This window comes from Leptonychotes weddellii, chromosome 3 (assembly GCF_054177405.1).
Source record: "Leptonychotes weddellii isolate Sample4059 chromosome 3, ASM5417740v2, whole genome shotgun sequence".
NCBI classification, from domain to species: Eukaryota; Metazoa; Chordata; class Mammalia; order Carnivora; family Phocidae; genus Leptonychotes; species Leptonychotes weddellii.
Genome location: NC_138371.1, coordinates 176,056,695 through 176,076,247, shown reverse-complemented (window position 1 = coordinate 176,076,247; position 19,553 = coordinate 176,056,695). Strand labels below are relative to the sequence as shown.

At 56.8% G+C, this 19,553-nt stretch overlaps 1 protein-coding gene across 2 annotated transcripts in view; it reads right to left on the bottom strand.

The window, feature by feature from the left end:
* Nucleotides 1-19,553, bottom strand: part of TFDP1 (transcription factor Dp-1) — a 41,995-nt gene that overhangs the window by 3,444 nt on the left and 18,998 nt on the right. For both annotated transcript variants that reach the window (XM_081815252.1, XM_081815253.1), the window contains exons 3-11: nt 19,017-19,083; nt 9,860-9,966; nt 6,840-6,961; nt 5,564-5,729; nt 5,048-5,191; nt 4,712-4,780; nt 2,825-2,976; nt 2,172-2,338; nt 1,318-1,396 (exon numbers count right to left, since the gene is read on the bottom strand). In XM_081815252.1, coding sequence (XP_081671378.1) covers nt 1,318-1,396; nt 2,172-2,338; nt 2,825-2,976; nt 4,712-4,780; nt 5,048-5,191; nt 5,564-5,729; nt 6,840-6,961; nt 9,860-9,966; nt 19,017-19,083 — 1,073 coding nt within the window. The remainder of the gene's footprint in view (nt 1-1,317; nt 1,397-2,171; nt 2,339-2,824; nt 2,977-4,711; nt 4,781-5,047; nt 5,192-5,563; nt 5,730-6,839; nt 6,962-9,859; nt 9,967-19,016; nt 19,084-19,553) is intronic.

Genomic DNA, 19,553 nt, shown 5'->3' with positions numbered 1-19,553 from the left:
CACACACAGCGGGAGGGTTACAGTTAAAAACTGGGCTGATCTCCGCCCAAACCTGACCCGGACCAGACACCCCACAAAGGACTTCAGTGACGACCCCGTGGCCAGTCCATCTCACGGTGCAGGCCGGGAGCCTCACCCGAGTCACAGAACCCTGGAGCGCAAGACGGCCACAGAGCACCGCATCACCCTTTTGCAGATCAATGCATTTTGTTGAATCTATAGACTACTAATCTATCTCTTATTTAAAGAAATTAAACATCTATTAATATCTAGAACTGATAAGATAATATGTATAACATATAATATGACGTGAAAGTTAATAAAACCATTGTTTTGTCAATACTTAATATGAAAATTATCTTACACTAATCTTTAAAAAACTAAGATAAATACTCAGGGACGATATAATTCTGCTTTGGGGGATACCTAGGTCAAAGGCTAGTATGTTTTGATTTAAATAATAAAACTTCAGAAACAAAGAAAAAATACATACAATAAATAGTAAAGTGAAAAGAGGGGGCGCCTGGCCAGTCGGTGAAGCATCTGCCTTCGGCTCAGGTCATGATCCCAGGGTCCTGGGATCGAGCCCCGCAGGGGATCTGCTTCTCCCTCTCCCTCTGCCGCTCCCCCCTCCCCAGCTCGTGCTCTCTCTCTTGCTCAAATAAAATCTTAAAAAAAAAAAACAAAATTTTATGTACAGTGTGACCTCAAGTGTGTTCACCTCAAGTGCATTAAGCAGAAGTAGGAAACACAGATGGAGAAACTCCCCATCCCTCAGGCTACCTGCAGGGGGGCTCAGGCAGTCTGGGTCCCACCGCACCGCATGCTACTTTTTAAAAAATAAAAGTCATGGGGCGCCTGGGTGGCTCAGTTGGTTAAGCGACTGCCTTCGGCTCAGGCCATGATCCTGGAGTCCTGGGATCGAGTCCCGCATCGGGCTCCCTGCTCGGCGGGGAGTCTGCTTCTCCCTCTGACCCTCCCCCCTCTCATGTGCTCTCTCTCTCTCATTCTCTCTGTCTCAAATAAATAAATAAAATCTTTAAAAAAAATAAAAATAAAAATAAAAAATAAAAGTCACGTGTCACTTTGAAGTTTTAGGGAGAAGAAACCATAAGAGGCTCCTGTCCACCCAGTGTACAAGCCACGGGGGGCCTCTGGGGTGCACAGCTCGAGAGGAGCCCTGGCTGGGAGTGGCCAACGCCGACACCGCGGCCAGACTGGGGGGGTCCCCCCACCCATGCAAGGAGCCAGTCGGAGCCGGAGGAGGGGCTGCCTGCAGGAGAGCCAGGGCCCCGCTCGGCCCAGAGCCGCAGTCACCTGGCAGAAAGCCTTGTGCCATTCGAGGTCGAAACCGATGACGTGACGAACACCCCTCCGACTGATCCCTGAGCCATCTCTGAAAACACAAGAACACAAAGCAAAGGTCACAAGAGAGGCTCACGCTGCCACGAGGCGGGTACGGGCCAGACAGCTGACCGGCCAGCGGTTTCTCTGCTGGGACACCGGCCATCCTCCCAAGAAGGCGCCCAGTCCTTAATTTACGTGACACTGTCGGAAAGCGGAAAGTGGGGCCGCGGGCAGGAGGGCCCCGACTCCCCAGCCTGGAAGATGGCATGCACAGGGGCGCGGCCAGCGTCGGGGGCTTCTACGGTGCACCGGCTCTGATGCGGCTCTGGGGGGGCAGGCCCAGCAGCTCTCTCACCACAAAGCGCCCACCGCCCCACAAAGGCGTCCCAGCAGGTAAGGGCGGCAAGAGAAGCAGAGCACAGCTGCCCCAGCAAACACCTCCTCAGCCCCGCGTCAGGAGGAGGCGCAGACAACCCCCTCGGAGCCTTTTCTGGGTTACCTGCCCGCGCAGGCCACCCACCCGCCTCGGGGGAGCCGCCACGCCCTCTGAGAATTCCAGTCTCTCCCTACTTGAACCCGGAAGGTGAAATCCTAACTTAACACCTTCATCACATAAACTACACCGGCAAACCCACAAAATGCCATCGTGGCCTCCATGCTCCACGGTCCCCACAGGCACCCTGCCCGCCACCCCCGGCCCCTCCATCCCCCCGGCCTCCCCCCAGTCCGGCTGCCGAGTGCAGAGTCGGCCTCAGCAAAGGCGGGCCACACGTCCAGAGTGGGGTCTGGCCCCGCGGCCACCAAGGGAACGGGACACAACGGACCTGTCACGTAGGGTTCCAGCGCTTTCGGCACCAAACTTCTCGCCATCTTCAGGTCTTCAGCGGAGCAACTTCCAGACTCCAGCCCGCAGGCCATCCCCATGCGCTTCAGCACCTCTATGTCATCGTGGATCTCAAACGTGTTGTCAAAGTTGAACAGATACTCGAACCTGGGGGACAAAGTCACCGTCAGAAAAGGAGTCACTTGCCACATTCATTGCAGCGCAGGGCCCCGAGCGGAGACGCCCCACTCAGCCCAACCTCCCTCGGCACCCCCGACTTCATCCAGCACCCTCCAAATCCCACCCACTCAGAAGCGGTGGCGCATCACAAAGCTCCGTGGCCCGGGCGGCCCCCGAGCGTGGGCAGCCCACCTGCGCCCCGGCCGACAGGGAACCCTGGCCGCTGTCTGTACAAGGGTCAACGGTTCGGCTAGCAACAACCTGACAGAGTCCGTTTCCCTTTTACAAGGTGAACACAAAACCAGGGTCGTGAGAGGGAAATCTGTAGCTTCGTCACGCCACAAGACTACTGAATAGTCAGATACTTCCACGAAGAAGTGACGGGCGTGCCGCTGACCGTGAGGGTAGCCTTCTCCACCGGCCTGAGGCTCAGCTGGGACCTCAGGGCGGGGGCCCACCTGTCACTGGACCTACTTGTCATTGGAAATGCTGCAGTCGATCACAGTCTTCTTGCTGGTGTTGACGATGATGAAGGGCAGGTGGATGACGGAGTTGGGAGGAGGCGGCCGGCTGGCCTGCTGCTCCGCCTGGCGGTTCCTCTGCACCAGATTCTTGAAGGCAATTTGCTATAAAAGATGAGCCACCAGCACGTGCTCACACCAGCTACCACCAAACTAAAGCCTTGTCCGTGGGCGTCGCGGACGACCCGCCCAGCCCCCCAGGGCAGCAACGGGAGTTGAGCCCCTTGAGAGGTCAGAGCAGCTGGGGGATGCCGGGCCAGGTAGAGCACGCACACCCTGAAAACCAAAACCCCGAGGGGAACGGAGGCAGGTGCTCACACCGCTAAGACAGAAACCTCTCCCAGGAGGGTTACAAGAAACGCATCAATGCTGAAGCTGCACCCCTCCTGTCCCTTCCATGTCCCGAGAAGGCAGACGTTCGGCTGAGCACCCGGAGCCTCCCAGAGCAGCAACAGAAGCAGACCCGCGGGCACGGGGCTCTCTGGTGACACACACCTTCACACTAACTCCCCTGCAGTTAAAGCCAGAAAGCACCCTCCCGCCACAGTGCCCCTCGAGGGGACCTGGGGCTCACAGCTTAGCAGGAGAGGCGGTGACTGGATCTTTTCTGTGACTGGATCCCTGCTGTGGATGCCGCAGGGAATGGAGAGGAAGAAAGAGGGACCGCTGCCCGGCAGACGTGTGCCTGCTCTTCTCCTGCGTCCCTTGGCCCGAGGCCGCTTCCCACCCGCTGAAGCACTCTCTCCCTGCTCTGGATGCCTCTGCTCGGGCAGAGGAGCGACCCCGGTGCCCCCATGCCCAGCGCACCCAGCGGGGCAAGACGCACACCCTCAGCTGTGGTCTGCGGGTGCTGGGCCAGCACGTGTCCCAAGCCCCTCGCTGACCCCTCCTGGCCCTTCCCCGTGTTCGAGTATCTCCCAACATCAGCCACTAGGCCTGTCCTCAGCCCCCGCTACACGTCCCCGCAGGGTCCCAGGGCTCCCCCATGCTCCTCTATGCTCCCTCCACTCTCCCTCCACAGGCACCTCAATAAATCGCTGCTGAGCCATGCTCCCTTCCTTGGCCAACCACCCTTCCATGGCCGCTGCCCCCACACCCCAGGCCCCCGCCAGACAGCACCACACGGCCTCGGTCCAGGGACCGGCCACCCCCTACAGCAGGCCCCTGGTACACATCTGTATTTCTGCCTCCAACCCTGAATGGGCATCTCCAGGACCCTGCAGGATGAGGGCCACACCTGGGCACATCTCCGCAGACGCAAGGGATGGCGACACATGTCCACCATCCCACATGCTGACCTCTGACCCACAGTCGCCATTTCACACCCCTGGGCTGGGGTCTGGTGCTCAGGATGTACTTCATACCCGTCCCAAGGAGGCTTCACATGCTGCCTTCCAAGGGGCACCCCTCCCGCCATTTGGACCTTGTGACAAGCAGCACACACATGCACTCTCTCTGGGAGGAAGGCCCGTGAGCAGAAGCTCAGCGGGTGCTTGTGAAATGTCCTTTCAAACTCTCAAAGGAGAGATTCTCCACAGCGGACACACGCCAAGGCCGCAGATAGTACTGAACCCTGCTTATCTGCATTTCCTCCTAGACCTGCGCTCTAGGACAGAGCTTGTAACCAAGGAGCGGTAAGAGATGGAAGTAAGAGCAGAGTGGTTAGGACAACGCCCGGAGAAAAGCCGCATGGACGCCCCTCCCGCCCTCCGTCCGCACAGGAAGAGGCGCAGGCGCAGGACGTGCTCTGGGCCTTCCGATGTGTCCAGGCAGCAGATCAAGGGGCACGGGGGACGCCGCAGCGGGAGGGAGCCAGACTGGCAGAGAGCAGCGCCCTTACCTGCAGGATGAGCTCCTGAAGCTGAGACTGTTTCTGCTTGATCCTTTCCAGCCTCCTCTGCCTCTCCACCTTCAAAACAAAGACAGTGGCGTTACGACGCATCCAGCAGCGCCCCCTAGGGACATGCTCTCGGAACCCGTTTGCCGAAATCTAAGGGCGGGCAAACAGACGGCCTAGAGCCAACGTTCAGTGGGCAAGCGTGGGGCCCGGGGAAGCAGCTGACCCCCAGTCCAGGCCAGGCACCCCCAGGACACACAACAGAAACGTCTGCTCCAAATACTTGCTCTGGGGCAAACCCACAGGGGCGCAACGGGAAATAGAAGGTGAGCTGTGTACCTCTAAATTCTGACATTCCTGAGCCGAGTTGGTGGGCAGACCAATCCACTTGATCTCCTTCTTCTCCTTAGAGATGATGTTCATGGCCATCAACACGTTTAAGGCATCATAGACTCGCCGTCTTATGTTCTTCTGGTCGTAAGCCTGGTGGCAGACAAAACATGAGTTTTCCAAACCGTCCAGAACAGCTCACAGACCCAGAACACATTCAGGAAAAGGCAGTGCCAACCTGCTCATGCCCCGTGAACCCCCCAGCAGCAGCTAGGTCACGCCCAGCACATCCCCACTGAGCCCCGAGGAAGAGGGAGTTTCTCCGGGGAGTTGGCCTGATAGGAGCCAGAGTCTGCGCATCCCACATCCCAGCATCTGGGGAGGGTAAGGCGTCGCGCCGCAAACAGGTCCGGGAAATTCTTTTGCATTGTCCTCTGAACTGTGTGTGTCTCCAGTTGTTTCAGAGAAACCCAGAGGGAGCCGTACGACGCTGGGGCGTGTCCCTGTCACGCGGCACATACTCACGGACTCGTTTGGTAGGATGTGGTTGTCGGCAGCACTGAACTCTGCGACCAGCTCATCGGCCACCTCGTTGTAGGACGTGGTCCCCTTCCTCTGCACCTTCTCGCAGACCTTCATGGAGAAGTGCCTCAGGCCCTTCCCGTTCTTCTCCCCTTTCCTGTGGCGCTTCCTTTGAAAATACAAAGGCACAGCAGCGCCCTCAGCACCCTCCGCACCAGCCCCAGGGCGACACACGTTCACCCACAGGCTAGCAAGCTGGGCTCGGGCCAACACCCCGGGCACAGCTCCAGGGACCCAGCGCGTGCACACAGCCCGCTGGGCACAGAGCGCACTGGACGCAGCCATGGGGCCAAGGCTCCCTTGCTTCCTTTAGGGGCCAGAAAACAAACTTTCAAGTGGCCAGGCCTCACATCTGCATCAGCTCCCCGGGAACACGGGGCAGACACCCGAAAGGGCAGGAGCCGGTGCGTATCTACCGCATCCTGATACACCAACACCGCTTCTTAAAAAGATGTCCACAGACGTGGGAATTATGGAACTTTTACTGCAAATTTAAGAACTTTGAGGGAAAATCTGAGCAGACTACGAGCCGAGGCGGCGTGGGGACCACATCAGCCATATGGCGGCGGCACCCGACACTGAAGACCGCAGTGCGCTTCAGATCGCGGGAAACCCTGCGTCTCAACTTGTTAAGTCACCACGCCAAGGAAAGGGTGGCTCTGAGTTTCTCACTGGATGATTCGGGGAATCATGATTTTTGCTTTAGAACCAATACAGACAATAATGCCAAAAAGCTTTGTTTTTGTTTTTAAGGAAAGTCACAGAGCTGACCTCTGAGTAAAACGGTTTTCTCACACGGTCAAGGTGACAGTGGGGGGCCTCCCGCGGGGTCACCGTGGGGCAGCAGAGTTACAGAGCTGCAGTGGTTGAAGCGCCGGCAGCCGGCACGTGGGCGCAGTGCTCCCTAGATGCTACTTTCCAGTGCAGACAATGGGAAAAGCGCCAAAGTCACCACAGCGCTGACAAGCCAGCTTCCTCCTCCTCCTCGGCCACAAGCTGCCCACCCCTTACGGTGCCGCCACCCCTGAACCGCGGGGGGGGGGGGGACAGCTCCCACCCCTTACGGTGCCGCCACCCCCGAACCGCAGGGCGCAGCCCCCCTGCAGCCAGACTTCTCCTTTACGAGGAAAAGTGCACCTTGACTATGTCTATTCCGGGCACGACGGCCGGGCACGTGGCACAGAGAGCTGGGGGTTACAATTCTAGGCAATGTGCTCACCCGGCAGACCAAGGTGAGGGGTCTGAAGGCTGGTTCTGTGAGACAAAGTGAGTGTTAGGGGTGTGTGGGCTTCCTACCACGATAGTGTTGGGCGCTGCAGGTCTCTGAGGCGTACCAATTACCTACAGTCAAAAGAGACAATTCAGAACACAATCAGCAATCTCCCGCATATGACCCTGCCATTTTACCATTTCCCATTCTCTAGAGGTACTGCCGAGTTCCATAAACTACGAAGATTAGAGAACACGGTCGCGTGAGCACCAACAGCTGACACTGCTGAGCTAGAGACGCCATCAGTCGGCACTTCTGTTCTGAACGAGTCGTGTCCCTCACCGACTTCAGGTGTCTCCCCCGGTTCAACAAAAGCAGCAGGAACCATCCCACCCCAGCAAGCCCTAGCCCGACGGAACAGTGAGCCCCACGGAGGTCGCCCGGGGAGGTTGCCCTGGGGAGGTCGTGGTTAGTGGAGGGGCCTGCAAAGCGAGCCTCAGGGCACTGTTCCCGCCGTTCCTCTGGCCCTAGTTTACTTTCCCTTCCTTTTAGTGACGCGGATGAGGATGAAACCCTCTCTTCCAGGGGGTGCTAAAGTAAGGCCAAAACACAAGGATCACACACCAGCCCACCCGCATGTGGGAGTCTCATCCCAAGAACTGCTTTGCGGGGGACCCTGCACCCCAAACGGTGCAGCATGGGGGGACGGGGGGCAATCAGCACTGGGAGCAACAGACACACACCCCAGGGCGAGGGCAGCTCTGGGGACGGCAGTGTGACCCGCCCCGCACGTGGCTAAGTCTGAGCACCCCACACCATCTCTTCCCCGAAGGAAGGGAAAAGCCCGGTGTGTCTTCAACAAGGACTTAGAATGTGGTCCCATTGATTAATATGCAAATATTCACACGGGGGACACACAGACGCTGCTGTGCAGTCAAGTCAGATCCCAGTTTTCTAGGATCCTGTACGTGACTCCACCCATACCAAAGAGCTGATCCAGGAAAACAGTTCAGAAACATGACTTCTCAGGTTCTGCACAGCCTAGCACCCCCGTGTGTCACCGTCAGGCACCAGGCCCTGGGGCAGCCCTTGGCGGGGGCGGGGCGCAAACTCGGGGACTGGCCGTGCCCGCCGGGCGGGCCCCTTCTTAGCAGGAGGCGTGTGCTGCCTGCTGGGGCCGGGGGACAGCTGACCGGGCTGACCTAGGTCAGGTCACCGGTCAGGGCTAACGACCCACAGGCCACAGAAAGAAAAACACTCTCAATTTCATTCTTTTAATTCACATTTCCAATGATCAAAATTTCATCACAGTGCTTTCCAAATTGTGGATCACCTTCATTCAAAAGCCATGAAATCAAACAGCAAGCTTTCTGAAAAAAAAAGAGGACAGAAAAGAGAACAAGTCCCCAGAGAGGAGACGCGCCTCCCAAACCTTGTTTCTGTTAAATGAGTGTTTTCGGGGCCCGGGCTCAATGTGGAGAACTTTAGCCGAGGCTCGAGGCCAACAGTTTGGGACACATGGAGGCCTGTGAGCCAGGCACTTATTGAACATGTTTTACATGGACTGGGTCGGAGAGTGGATTTAGGACACCAGCACCCACGCAGATGGGCAGGAGAGTCACCGGAGGGCTGCCTGACATGTGGTCTGGGCGCCCACAGCCAACACCCTCGCTCTTGTCCTCTCCGTAAGCTGGACCTCTTAGTGCAACTGGTCCAAAATGAGAACGAAAGTCAGAGGACCAGGCATACAGCAGGTGCTCAAAAGCTGCTCACTGGATGACAGGGAGCTGTTCTCTCTCTGCTCCTCCCCCATCTTAACCGCTCTCCTGGAAACCGCGCCCGTGGGCACCGACTCGGGCAGGACCGGGGCCTGAGCCCCTCGAGAGCCAAGCCACGCTCACATCCCAGGAAGACAAGGCTCTCAGGTCACAATGCGACAGTCCTTCTGTCCTCAACCCTCTGGCAGACAAAACTGGGAGACCCCCGTGACGTGTAAGCTGTAGCCCACGGTGCTGGGGTTTGCGGAGGATGAGTTACCGTCACTAGCTGCCCCGAAACAACCAGATTCAGACCAGGGCCACAACTTTCAGGCTGATAAAGTTTAAGGCACCGACAGACAAATCTTCATGTTAATGTTCCTCCCTACTATTTATAACCATAAAAACAGAACTACTCCTATAATTAAGGAGGTATTCCCAAGCTAAATCCGCTGTGATACATAGTAACTAAAAATAATGAGTTACAGAATAAAACACAAAGTGGAATATTTAACTTATATCAAAAAGACATTTACTAAAAAGCTGTGATGAGCCAAATATGGTGTAGGACTTCAACACAGCGTTGCTTTGAAAAAAATCACAGCAACTCTGCTAGGAAAAGCAGTCATATCCCCTGATGGGGGTGAAGTGACGGGCACATGCACAGTTGCCCAGGGTGCTCACCCAGGAGTGGGAGCTCAGGTCTGCCCAGAGCAGTTGGGCAGTCAACATCCTTCTGTCACCACTACGCATGGCCCAGGAGGAGGGGCGGCTTCAATCTGACCAGATTCCGTCAGAAAGGGCCCCCTGAACCCACAGGGGATCAGTAAGCAGGGGCACCCAGCACGGACCCAGGAGCACAGACCCACCTCTGCCTGCTGCTAGTGGGTGGGCCAGAGCAGGGACACCTGCCCCAGCACCTGACGGCCTGCAGAGCCCTAAGCCCACTGTGAGTCCTGCAAGGACCCCACCCTCATTTCCCAGACAAGGAACGCTCACGCTGAGGAGGGTTGAGGCCAGGCACTGCCACCCCCACAACTCCACGCCCCACGCTCTGGGGCAGACGTGGGGTGAGCGGGACACACGTAGCAGGAGGGGAAGGTGCCTGGCCTGAGCCCGCAGGCCAGGGGAGTGCACCCTCGTCCCAGCACCGCAAGCAGCGCAAGCATCCGAGAGGGCACTGCAGAAGGCAGACCTCACACCCCGACCTCCACACCAGAGCCACAGGCCACCGTCCAGAATCAGCAAGCCCACCTGCCCAGGGCCCCTTACCACTTGCTGTGCAATGTTGACATTGGACTGTCCGAATGTTTTTGGCAAGAGCTGCTTCCCCAGCGTGTTCACTGTGGAGGGGTGGACAGCTACCAAGGACACCACGCCTGCAACGCAAGGAGGGAACAAGTTAGTTCTGTTCTGGATTAAGGCTAAACGGGACAGCTTCAGGACGATGATGCTTCTAAGCAGAGATCCTTACTTTACCCACCTTAGGTCTACGGGTCAGCTGCAAATACTTCTAAGTTCAACTCTCATCTTCAGGCATCTGCGTGGGACATGACCACCTGCTCTCCCACCGAACCAGCCCCTCCTGGGTGCTTCTGTGTCCAGGAGGCAGGGGCTCAGGTGCCCCAGGCACATCACCGACCTGCCCTGAACCCCTGTGGGGCTGCCTGCCCACCTACGGAATATTCTGGTGGGACTACAGGGTCTGGGGAGAGCAGCTCTTGAAAGCCTACAATTCTGTGACAATTAGAGTCTTTTAAATGCTCCAGCATTTCTCTCTCTGTTTGCAAAACTAGTTTAGAAATCTAACACTCTTGTGGCTCAGTCAGCTGAGCATCTGACTCTTGGTTTCAGCTCAGGTCTCAGGGTCGTGAGACTGAGTCCCACATCAGGCTCTGCACTCAGTGTGGAGTCGGCTTGAGGTTCTCTCTCTCCCTCTGCCTCTCCCAGCTCCACCCCCACGTGTTCATGCTCATGCTCTCTCCAAAAAAAAGAAAAAAAGAATTCTAAAGAAATCTAACACTCTTCTTCCTTGAGAAGTAGAATCACATCTCTGTTTCTAGGAAGAGAAATGCCTGGGGAGGAAGCTGCCCCCTCTTTGAACACACAGACGGACAACGAGGAACAGAAATACTCATTCCTTCAAGTGTTTCTGTATGCCTGGCTCTGTCTTTGGCGTTAGGAATATAACAGCGAATAAAAATGGTAAAACATTTTACTTTACATAATAAATAATAAAATCAAATAAAGTAGGAATGATAAAAATTCAAAATACAGAAACAAAGCCCTTGCCCTGAAAGCCTCAAAAGGCAGAGAAAAAATAAAGGGAGTGTGAACAGAGGCGCCCAGAGACCCGGGAGGGCGAGCAGCATGCACACCATCCGAGCCTTACTGAGAAGGGCCTGAGCGCCCTGGGGAGGAAGCAGACCAACTCCTGGTCTCCCGGTCACTGCCGCGTGGGGAGCGGAGAAACCCTGCTCGGGTTATCATGCCTTACATCCCCTGGCTCCTGGAGCAGACCAGTCTCCTGCGGCCACCCAGGGTGAGCACGGGACCCTGCGGCGGGCATGGGGATGAGGGCCTCGAGCCCGGTGGACAAGGATGACGTTTGCTCCGCTTCACAGGCTCTGCCTCGTGACGGCCTCCGAATACGCAAACCCTGTCGTCCTCTAGCCTGAAGGCTCCTTTCTGAGCCCTTCACAGTCCACGCATTTCAAAGAACAGACTTCAGAATTCAGTCAACAGTGACTCTTACTGCTGTACCAACACTGAATAACGTCTTAACAGTGCAGGTCGACCAAACCAACTGGCTAAACATTCGCATTTTTACCAACCAATACCGACAGATATTTATTTTCTGTAAATATCTGCTCTGAGTTTTTTATTTTCCTCTAAACATAAAGATCTGTATCTTAGCAAAAGCAAATTTTTAACAATTGTTTTAGATATGTAAAAGATGTTTTAAAAGATAACAAAATTATCCTATCTTGCACAGAGATTTATTTATTTATTTATTTTTAAAGATTTTATTTGACAGAGAGAGACAGCGAGAGAGGGAACACAAGCAGGCGGAGTGGGAGAGGGAGAAGCAGGCTTCCCGCAGAGTAGGGAGCCCGATGCGGGGCTCGATCCCAGGACCCCGGGATCATGACCTGAGCTGAAGGCAGACGCCTAACAACTGAGCCACCCAGGTGCCCCTTGCACAGAGATTTAAAACATCACTTTTCAGATTCATGTACAGGTTAGTAATTAGGTTTCTAGGAATACTGAACTGACTAAAAAACATAAAATTATTTTTTTAAATTTGCAAATGATGCCCTGTCAACACCAGTGATCCAGGCAGTTCTTATGATGTTGTGTATTAAAGCTTATTTTACATGTCAAATAAATGACGTTAGAACACAGGGGCCAACGGGCCGGGCGCTCGTCTCTGGGGTAACCTGCAGGTCCGCCACAAGGCCATCCACCAAAAGGACAACACAAACCACCCGAAACCCCAGGAACAGCCTTCTTAAAATTAACATGCTTAGAGCCCCCCTGCTCCCCGGCTGGGGGAACGAGGAGGAGAGCAGTTCGAGCAATGGCAGGGCTGAGAGGCAGAAGTGGATGGGGGCCGGGACCCCTTTCCTGGACGACACCACCTGTCCTTCCCACCAGGGTCTCGTCCTTGTTCCACTAAGTGAGAAACTCCTCAATACAAAGAATTACTCTGCAAACAATCTTGCTCCAGTACAAGCTAGGACTGACTACGACCGTTCTATCCTACTTGCTGAAGAGGCTTGAGGAGCAGAGCTAACCTCGCCGTCCACAGACCCACCCCATCCCCGCCCACAGCCATCAGGGCTTGAGGGATGCACTCCATCCGTGTTTCATACTTTCCCACGCACATCCATGAACCCGAGAAAATACAAGTATTACTGGTGTGGGCCTTTGAAATCTAGAAAATAACAGTCTGCAGCTTTGCTTACACTGTTGTTAGGACCCATCCACAGAAAGCTCTAGCTGATGCCTTTACCGCCAGTAACAGGTCGGCTGCGTGAATGCACGGAAGCTCCTACTACAAGGCGGCGGCTAACGCTGGACGGGCCTCCTCCTGCTGAGTCTCCGGGGGTGCAGGGAGTCCAGGCAGCCTCCAGCTGAGTCCAGGTGACCATCTGTGTTTGGGTCAGGGCCATTCCGCACATGTGCGAGCAGACACACGCGTGCTCATGCACGGGCATGCGCCCCGGCACACACACACATGCACACACGCAGACACGCACACAAGGACACGTGCATGGGCGCGCGCCCCGGCAGACACGCACACGCACACATGCACACACGGACACGTGCATGGGCACGCGCCCTGGCAGACACGCACACACATGCACACACGGACACGCACACATGCACACATGGACACGTGCATGGGCATGCACCCCAGCAGACACGCACACGCACACATGCACACACGGACACGTGCATGGGCACGCGCCCCGGCAGACACGTACACACACACATGCACACACGGACACGCACACATGCACACACGGACACGTGCATGGGCGCGCGCCCCAGCAGACACGCACGCACACACATGCACACACGGATACGTGCATGGGCGCGCGCCCCGGCAGACACGCACGCACACACATGCACACACGGACACGTGCATGGGCGCGCGCCCCGGCAGACGCACACACACACATGCACACACGGACACGTGCATGGGCATGCACCCCGGCAGACACGCACGCACACACACGTGGGCATGTGCCCCAGTAGACATGCACATACGCACATGTGCTTGGGAACACACCCCGGCACACACACCCCAGCAGACGCATGTGCCCACATGTATGAGCGCACGCCCCAGCAACCAGTGTCCCTCTCCCAGGTTCCTGCCAACTGCTGACTCAGGAAGACACAGCCCTTTTTGTCAATCTCAAGGATGGGATTTCATTTCTGGTTCAATCCGGTCACAGATATTAGAATGTTTAACATCCTCTTCCGACAAAGACCGCCACACACACAACCCACTTACAGGGCTCAGGAACTCACACTTCAGTTACAAGACGGGCGAGATTACAACAGCCTAGAAATCTACTCACTAGAAATAGTATTATTTTAACTGTAAAACGCACTTAAAGCCTCTTTTTTTTTTTTTTTTAAAGATTTTATTTATTTATTTGACAGAGACACAGCGAGAGAGGGAACACAAGCAGGCGGAGTGGGAGAGGGAGAAGCAGGCTCCCCGCAGAGCAGGGAGCCCGATGTGGGACTTGATCCCAGGACCCTGGGATCATGACCTGAGCCGAAGGCAGTCGCTCAACCGACTGAGCCACCCAGGCGCCCTAAAGCCTCTTATTAAGGGAACTATATAACACGATATTTTCAAATATAACATCATGAAATGGATGATTCCTTTCCCGGCAAAAAAATGCATTAGGGACACATATGGTCTGAATTGCTGTAACCGCTAACAGAAAAAGGATCCTAAAAATACTACGCGAACATACTGTAATTAGTAATCACAACCTATTAATATCTATAGGTTTTAAGATATCTTAAATTATGAAATCATAACACTGAATGTTTTCTTGAAAACAATTTTAGCCACTTTTAAGTTCTGAGAACCTAAGTTTTAAGTTACTATTTTGCCCACCATACTACAGATATTGCGTACGCTGATATGGCCAAAAGGGCCACCAGAATGTGCCCGCGGTGTGCACGGCTCCGCCCCAGGCGACGGCAGCAGCTCCAGGACAGGCTTGCTCCTAGGGCCACTGCGGCGGCCACATCGCCTCCCTCGCTCGCTGCTCACCAGCTGAGCACCCTGAAAGGGGGAAACAGGCTCTGCAGGGGCTCCCCTGGTCTGAATGGAGGTGCGCCGCGTCTCAGGATGCCCGCTCTGACCGAGGCGGGTCGACGACACCCTCACCATTCATGTGCTCAGTGAGCACTCTTCTGGGCACTGTGGCCGGTCACCATCGCAAGCCCAGCAGCAGGGCTCAGAGGCTGGGACGTCACTCCGTGCTCTAGGCGTCCTCTGGGTTCGAACGGCTGGGAGGAGAGAACAAGCCGATGCCTCCACTCCACGTTCCCCAAGAGGGCAGCCTCTGAGGGGCTGAGCGAGTCCTGCCGTTTCCTCCTGCAGCGAGGCCCCTCTCCAAACTGCCGCACAAACACCAGCCTGAACGGACCCACGTGTGCACAGGTGTGTGCGTGTTTGGGAGGGTGCAGTCACCACGTCTCAAGGATTACACAGCGATGCCACGTTTTCAGCCACACAGCACCCCCAAAATTTCATCTCTCCTGCCTCAGAGCCCTTCTAAGAGGAGAGGCACCACCGAAGCAGAAGCACAGTGCCGCAAGCCGCGGGCGATGGCCTCTCACCTGCCAGACGCGGCCACGGACCCTGGAGCAGCGCTCCGCAGAGACGGGCCTGCCCCCCGCACGGAGCACATGCGGGCACAGAGCTCTCTGAGGAGAAGACGGGTCTCTGTCAACAGTCGACAGGTATCACAGCTCTCCACCAAAAAGGCGGCACTAGAAACTCCAGGAATGGCCCAGCGACAGCCAAGTGTTAAGTCACACGCTGCAGGGACTGGATGAGCACCCACGCAAGCATGACACGCCCCAACACTGCATGTCAGGAAAGTGTTTATGGAATGGTGAAGACACACTTTAACTGTACTCAGGTAACTCGGGGTTTCCTCAGGGAGCATGTGTTGTGTGTCTAATAAAGAAAAATTTTTTTGGAAGGGTGCAAGCAAGGATTTGCAGCCAGAGACCCGCACGTGAGCTGTGGCCCCAGGCAGGCAGCAGGTGCATCGGGAGGGGGAGGGTGCACGCGTGGCAGGGGATGGCAGCCTGAGCCCCAGAGTAGCAGCCAGATGGCTGGAAGAAGAGAACCAAAGTAGGAACACCGGAGAGAAAGTGGGCCAGCGAAGCCCCTGGACAGACCCCTACCAGGAGGGCAGGCCCAGGAGCGAAATGGCGGAGACCCACTGGGGCCACCAGAACCCAAAACACGGCAAGGGGGAGTGCTGCTGCAGGTGTGCAGGGCCTGGTGCGCTCACGTGTTTGGTGCAGATGCAAAATGGTGCAGCCCCGCACACGTGCCACGTGATCCGATTTCCACTCCTGAGCATCAGCCCAAAACACGGAACAAACGTGCGAAGGCTGACACAGCATTACGCCACGGGCAAGACACTGGAAGTGACCGACGCCGTCACGACCAAGACTGCACACGTAAAAACTCCCCGTCTCCGACTGCCAGGGCTCTGGTCCTCAGGGCCGGTGGGTGCAGAAAGCTGTGATGACCGACTTGATGTGCCCACTTGCCAAGGTGCCCATCCCCAGCTATCCGACTGCAGGCCAGCCGGCGGCTTCTCTGGAGCCAGTGAGCCGACTTCAGGGAAGGGATACCACCCTCCAGAACCACCTAACCAGACCAAGGCTTTCAGAGCAGAACCGGGTTTCCCCAAGGAGGAAGGAGTGCTGCCTGCGTCCAGCCCACCGGCTCGCCCTGCACATTTCAGACCTGCCAACCCCCTCGTCACGTGGGCCAATTCCACCAAACGAGCCTCTCTCACACTCGCAACGTGCCTCCCACAGGCCCTGCTTCTGGAGAAGCCTGTGGGACGCTGGGATCTGGAAATGGGCCACACACAGCAGCAAAAAGAGGCAGGCGAAGCAGAGTCGCGGTCAGGACACAACAGGGCAAGAGCAACAAGCCCCGCGTGGGAGCGCACGGGACCCCCGTGGCGGGGGTGGGTATCATAAGCCAGAGCTTGGACAGGAGCACAACACAGGAGGCAAGGAGGAGGCCTCGTCTCAGGAGGGGCTCACTGACCCCAGCCGAGGGCAGTAGGGACCCCGTGAGTGCCCAGGCCCAGCACAACTCAGATGCCGGCCCATTCCCAAATTCTCGTTGGGCGGACCTGGGAGCGGTGGCAAGCTGGCCCTGCAGGTGCAACACGCGGGGTGCAGGGGCGCGGGGTGCAGGGGCGCAAGGGTGCGGGGGCACAGGGGCGTGGGGTGCAGGGCACGGGGTGCGGGGCGCAGGGGCGCGGGGCATGGGGATGTGGGGTGCAGGGGCACAGCGGTGGGGGCAAAAGGAGACCGGCCCCTGCCCCTCAACGCCCAGCCTGCACCGGGCTGGACCGCAGCCCTCCTGCCCCTCGAGGTCACTCCAGCAAGAGCTCTTGGGCACACACTGCCGGCCACACCCCTGGGCTCCCGGATAAGCTTGTGCCGGAGGGTCTGGGCCTCACTCACCACGACCCTGGCTGAGCCTTTGCCAAACCTCCTCGGGAAGTGCCTTGCAGTGACCGCTGAATCGGACAACACAGTGTGACCCCCACGGGCTCCTCAACCTAATGAAACACCAGTGAACGACCCAAAGTGAAGAGCTCAAGTCAGCACCACACTGCCAGAAATTACCCTTCAAACTCCTGAGCCCGAAGCAAAGGGGACTGCGGGTGGAAACGGTCTCGACGGGCAGACAGGATGGGACGGAGCTTGAGCAGTCAGACAGCCTGGTCCCGCTCTGTCCACGGCCAGAACAGCACCGGGCTGCCCGTCTGACAGACAAACAGCTCTGTTGATCAGAAGTGCAGGAGAAGCCTGGCGGCACTCAGCCTGCACGGGCAGGGCCAGAGCTAGGGAGCAGGTCGCAGAGATGTGGTCATGGGCTTTCTCGCACCCAGAACACCCCTGAGGTGCAGGGGCAGGAGCCCCAGAAGAAGGCAAGGAGCGCAAGCACCTGGGAGGCCACGCTGGTCCCAGCAGAGGTGCAGAAGCAGAGGCAGAAGCCAGGAGAGCCTCGAGGGGCAGCTCTTCTGCGTCCAGCCATGAGTGGAGCACAGAACCGCTGGGGGAGCGCCCCGGGCAAGATAAGGGGGCTGCAGAGCAGCCAGACCACACCCAAGAAGGACACGAAATACATTAAACAGTGCAAGCAGCTAACACCGGAATATTCTAATCAACTCAAGAAGCTGTTTTCTGGTCCAATTCAACCCCCTGCCTCACCATCGGACTCCGCAGGACGCAAGCCCTCGTAAGAAGGAAAAGGAGACAAGCAGCATGTGATAATAAGCGAGACTCTCAGAGCATCCAAACAACAAAGACATTCAAGGTAAACACCTGAAGAAAAGATTTCCATATTTCCAAGGGAGCAAAGTTTGTGGACTTTTTTCACGATTATTTCTGCTCCATCACTCTAACAGAACACATCATGCCTACAACTCCTGAAATTCTAAGGGTCCTGTCAGTTTCACTACAGCGTCTCTCACTCAGGCAATCTGTGAACGGTGAAAGCCATCGAGATAAACCGTCTGCACACGCTGAACCCCTCAGCGGGCTCTCCGTTCTTGTACAGGGAGCGAAAGAGCAAGGGATCCACAGAAAAGCGGGACACTGCTTACGACCTTCTGAAGACAGAAAAACCAGGAGAGCACGCACGGACCCATGGCCCGTCCTGGGGGAGAGCGGCCAGTGGGACAAGGAAGACCAGCGGAGCCTGGACAGGGCGCAGGCCGGGGGCCCTGCAGGGCACGAGAGCCTCCGTGGGCATCTGAAGGTGTGACGTCCCAAAGCAACAGAGGGGACAGGGTATAAGCCCGCCACCCCAAACCACGCCGGCCTGCTGACCCACACAGGAAGGGCCCCACAGGGCAGGAGACGGCTGGGCTCCTATCCCACTCACCAGCAACAGATGGACAGGAAGGGGCTGGGACACAGCACCCGTTTCGGCAGCCAAGAGATCCCGTGTCCGGGCCTCCATCCGGCTGATGCAGGCAGAGCAGAGGTGGCGGAAGTGACCGAGTGCTACGGGCAGCCGGCGGTCACCCGCCATCTCCTCTGATTGGCGCTCCCACGGCTAGTCCACCCAAGGAAACAAGCGGTGGGCTCAAACATACTGGCAGACGTTCCTCACGGTCACTCGACGGGGGGAGCCGTGGGGCCCCGGGGGGAGAAGGGGCTTCGACCAATCCACCTCCGCGCCTGCCCCTGAACATACACACACAGCTTCCTGACAGGGAGGACGCTCGTCCGCACATGAGGTATGCACCATAAGCTTTGGATTCGAGTCTGTTCTGGTCGGCGCCCGTGTCCAGAGCTGACACCTGGAGGGCTCGCGGCGGCCCTGAGGTGGGGGAAAGCACATGCCGTGGGTTCTCCGCACTTGTTCACATTCCCGAACTTCTGTGAACCGTATGACTTACAGACCAAGATGAACTCCACTGCTGCCGTGTGCCCGCAGGTGGCGTGTCCAGCTGAGCTCCGAACACCATACCACCCCTTCCATCGGGGGCCCTGGGCCAGAGCACTCCCGCAGCAGGATCCCCACCGCTGACCAGGACTCTCACACCAGAGAAATTCACAAACACACAAACTCAACACTCTTATCAACAGAATTGTATTTCAGAAAGAGACGCCTTACCTTTTCCAGGACTAAGGTTCTGGTCTATGAAGACCTTGAGTTCCCCGTTGGCTTCAATTAGACCGGCCTGCAGAAAGCAACAAGGACAATAAATAGCACGTCTGAAAGAGCGACAAGCCAGCCCGTCTGAGGGCGGTGTAAAATAAAGCATTAAAAGATACAATGGTCACAGTTATGCAAACAAGGGCAGGATGCCATGCAGGGAGAGCAGGGCCTCCCACCGCTAAGCTCTCTGGCTGGACACTCCGCAGAGAAAAGCTCACTCGAAGAGGTCTGCCTTCGAAGCTTAGCCCTTGACGCGTTAATGAAACACAGCTTTCGTAGATGAAGTCCGCATATGCATTAGACGGCACGCCTGAGACTGGCAGGGCACACCTTGGGTGGACGTGGAAACTCGTCTGACCGTCTTGAGGGCAGCCTGGTAACGGGGCCCAAGGAGAGGGCTGGGTCAGAGCCCCGGGCACAGCAGTTCCTCCTGCAGCTGGGGAAACGTACCGCGGTGTGCAGGAGTCGGGCACAGCAGGACCGCAGGGTGCG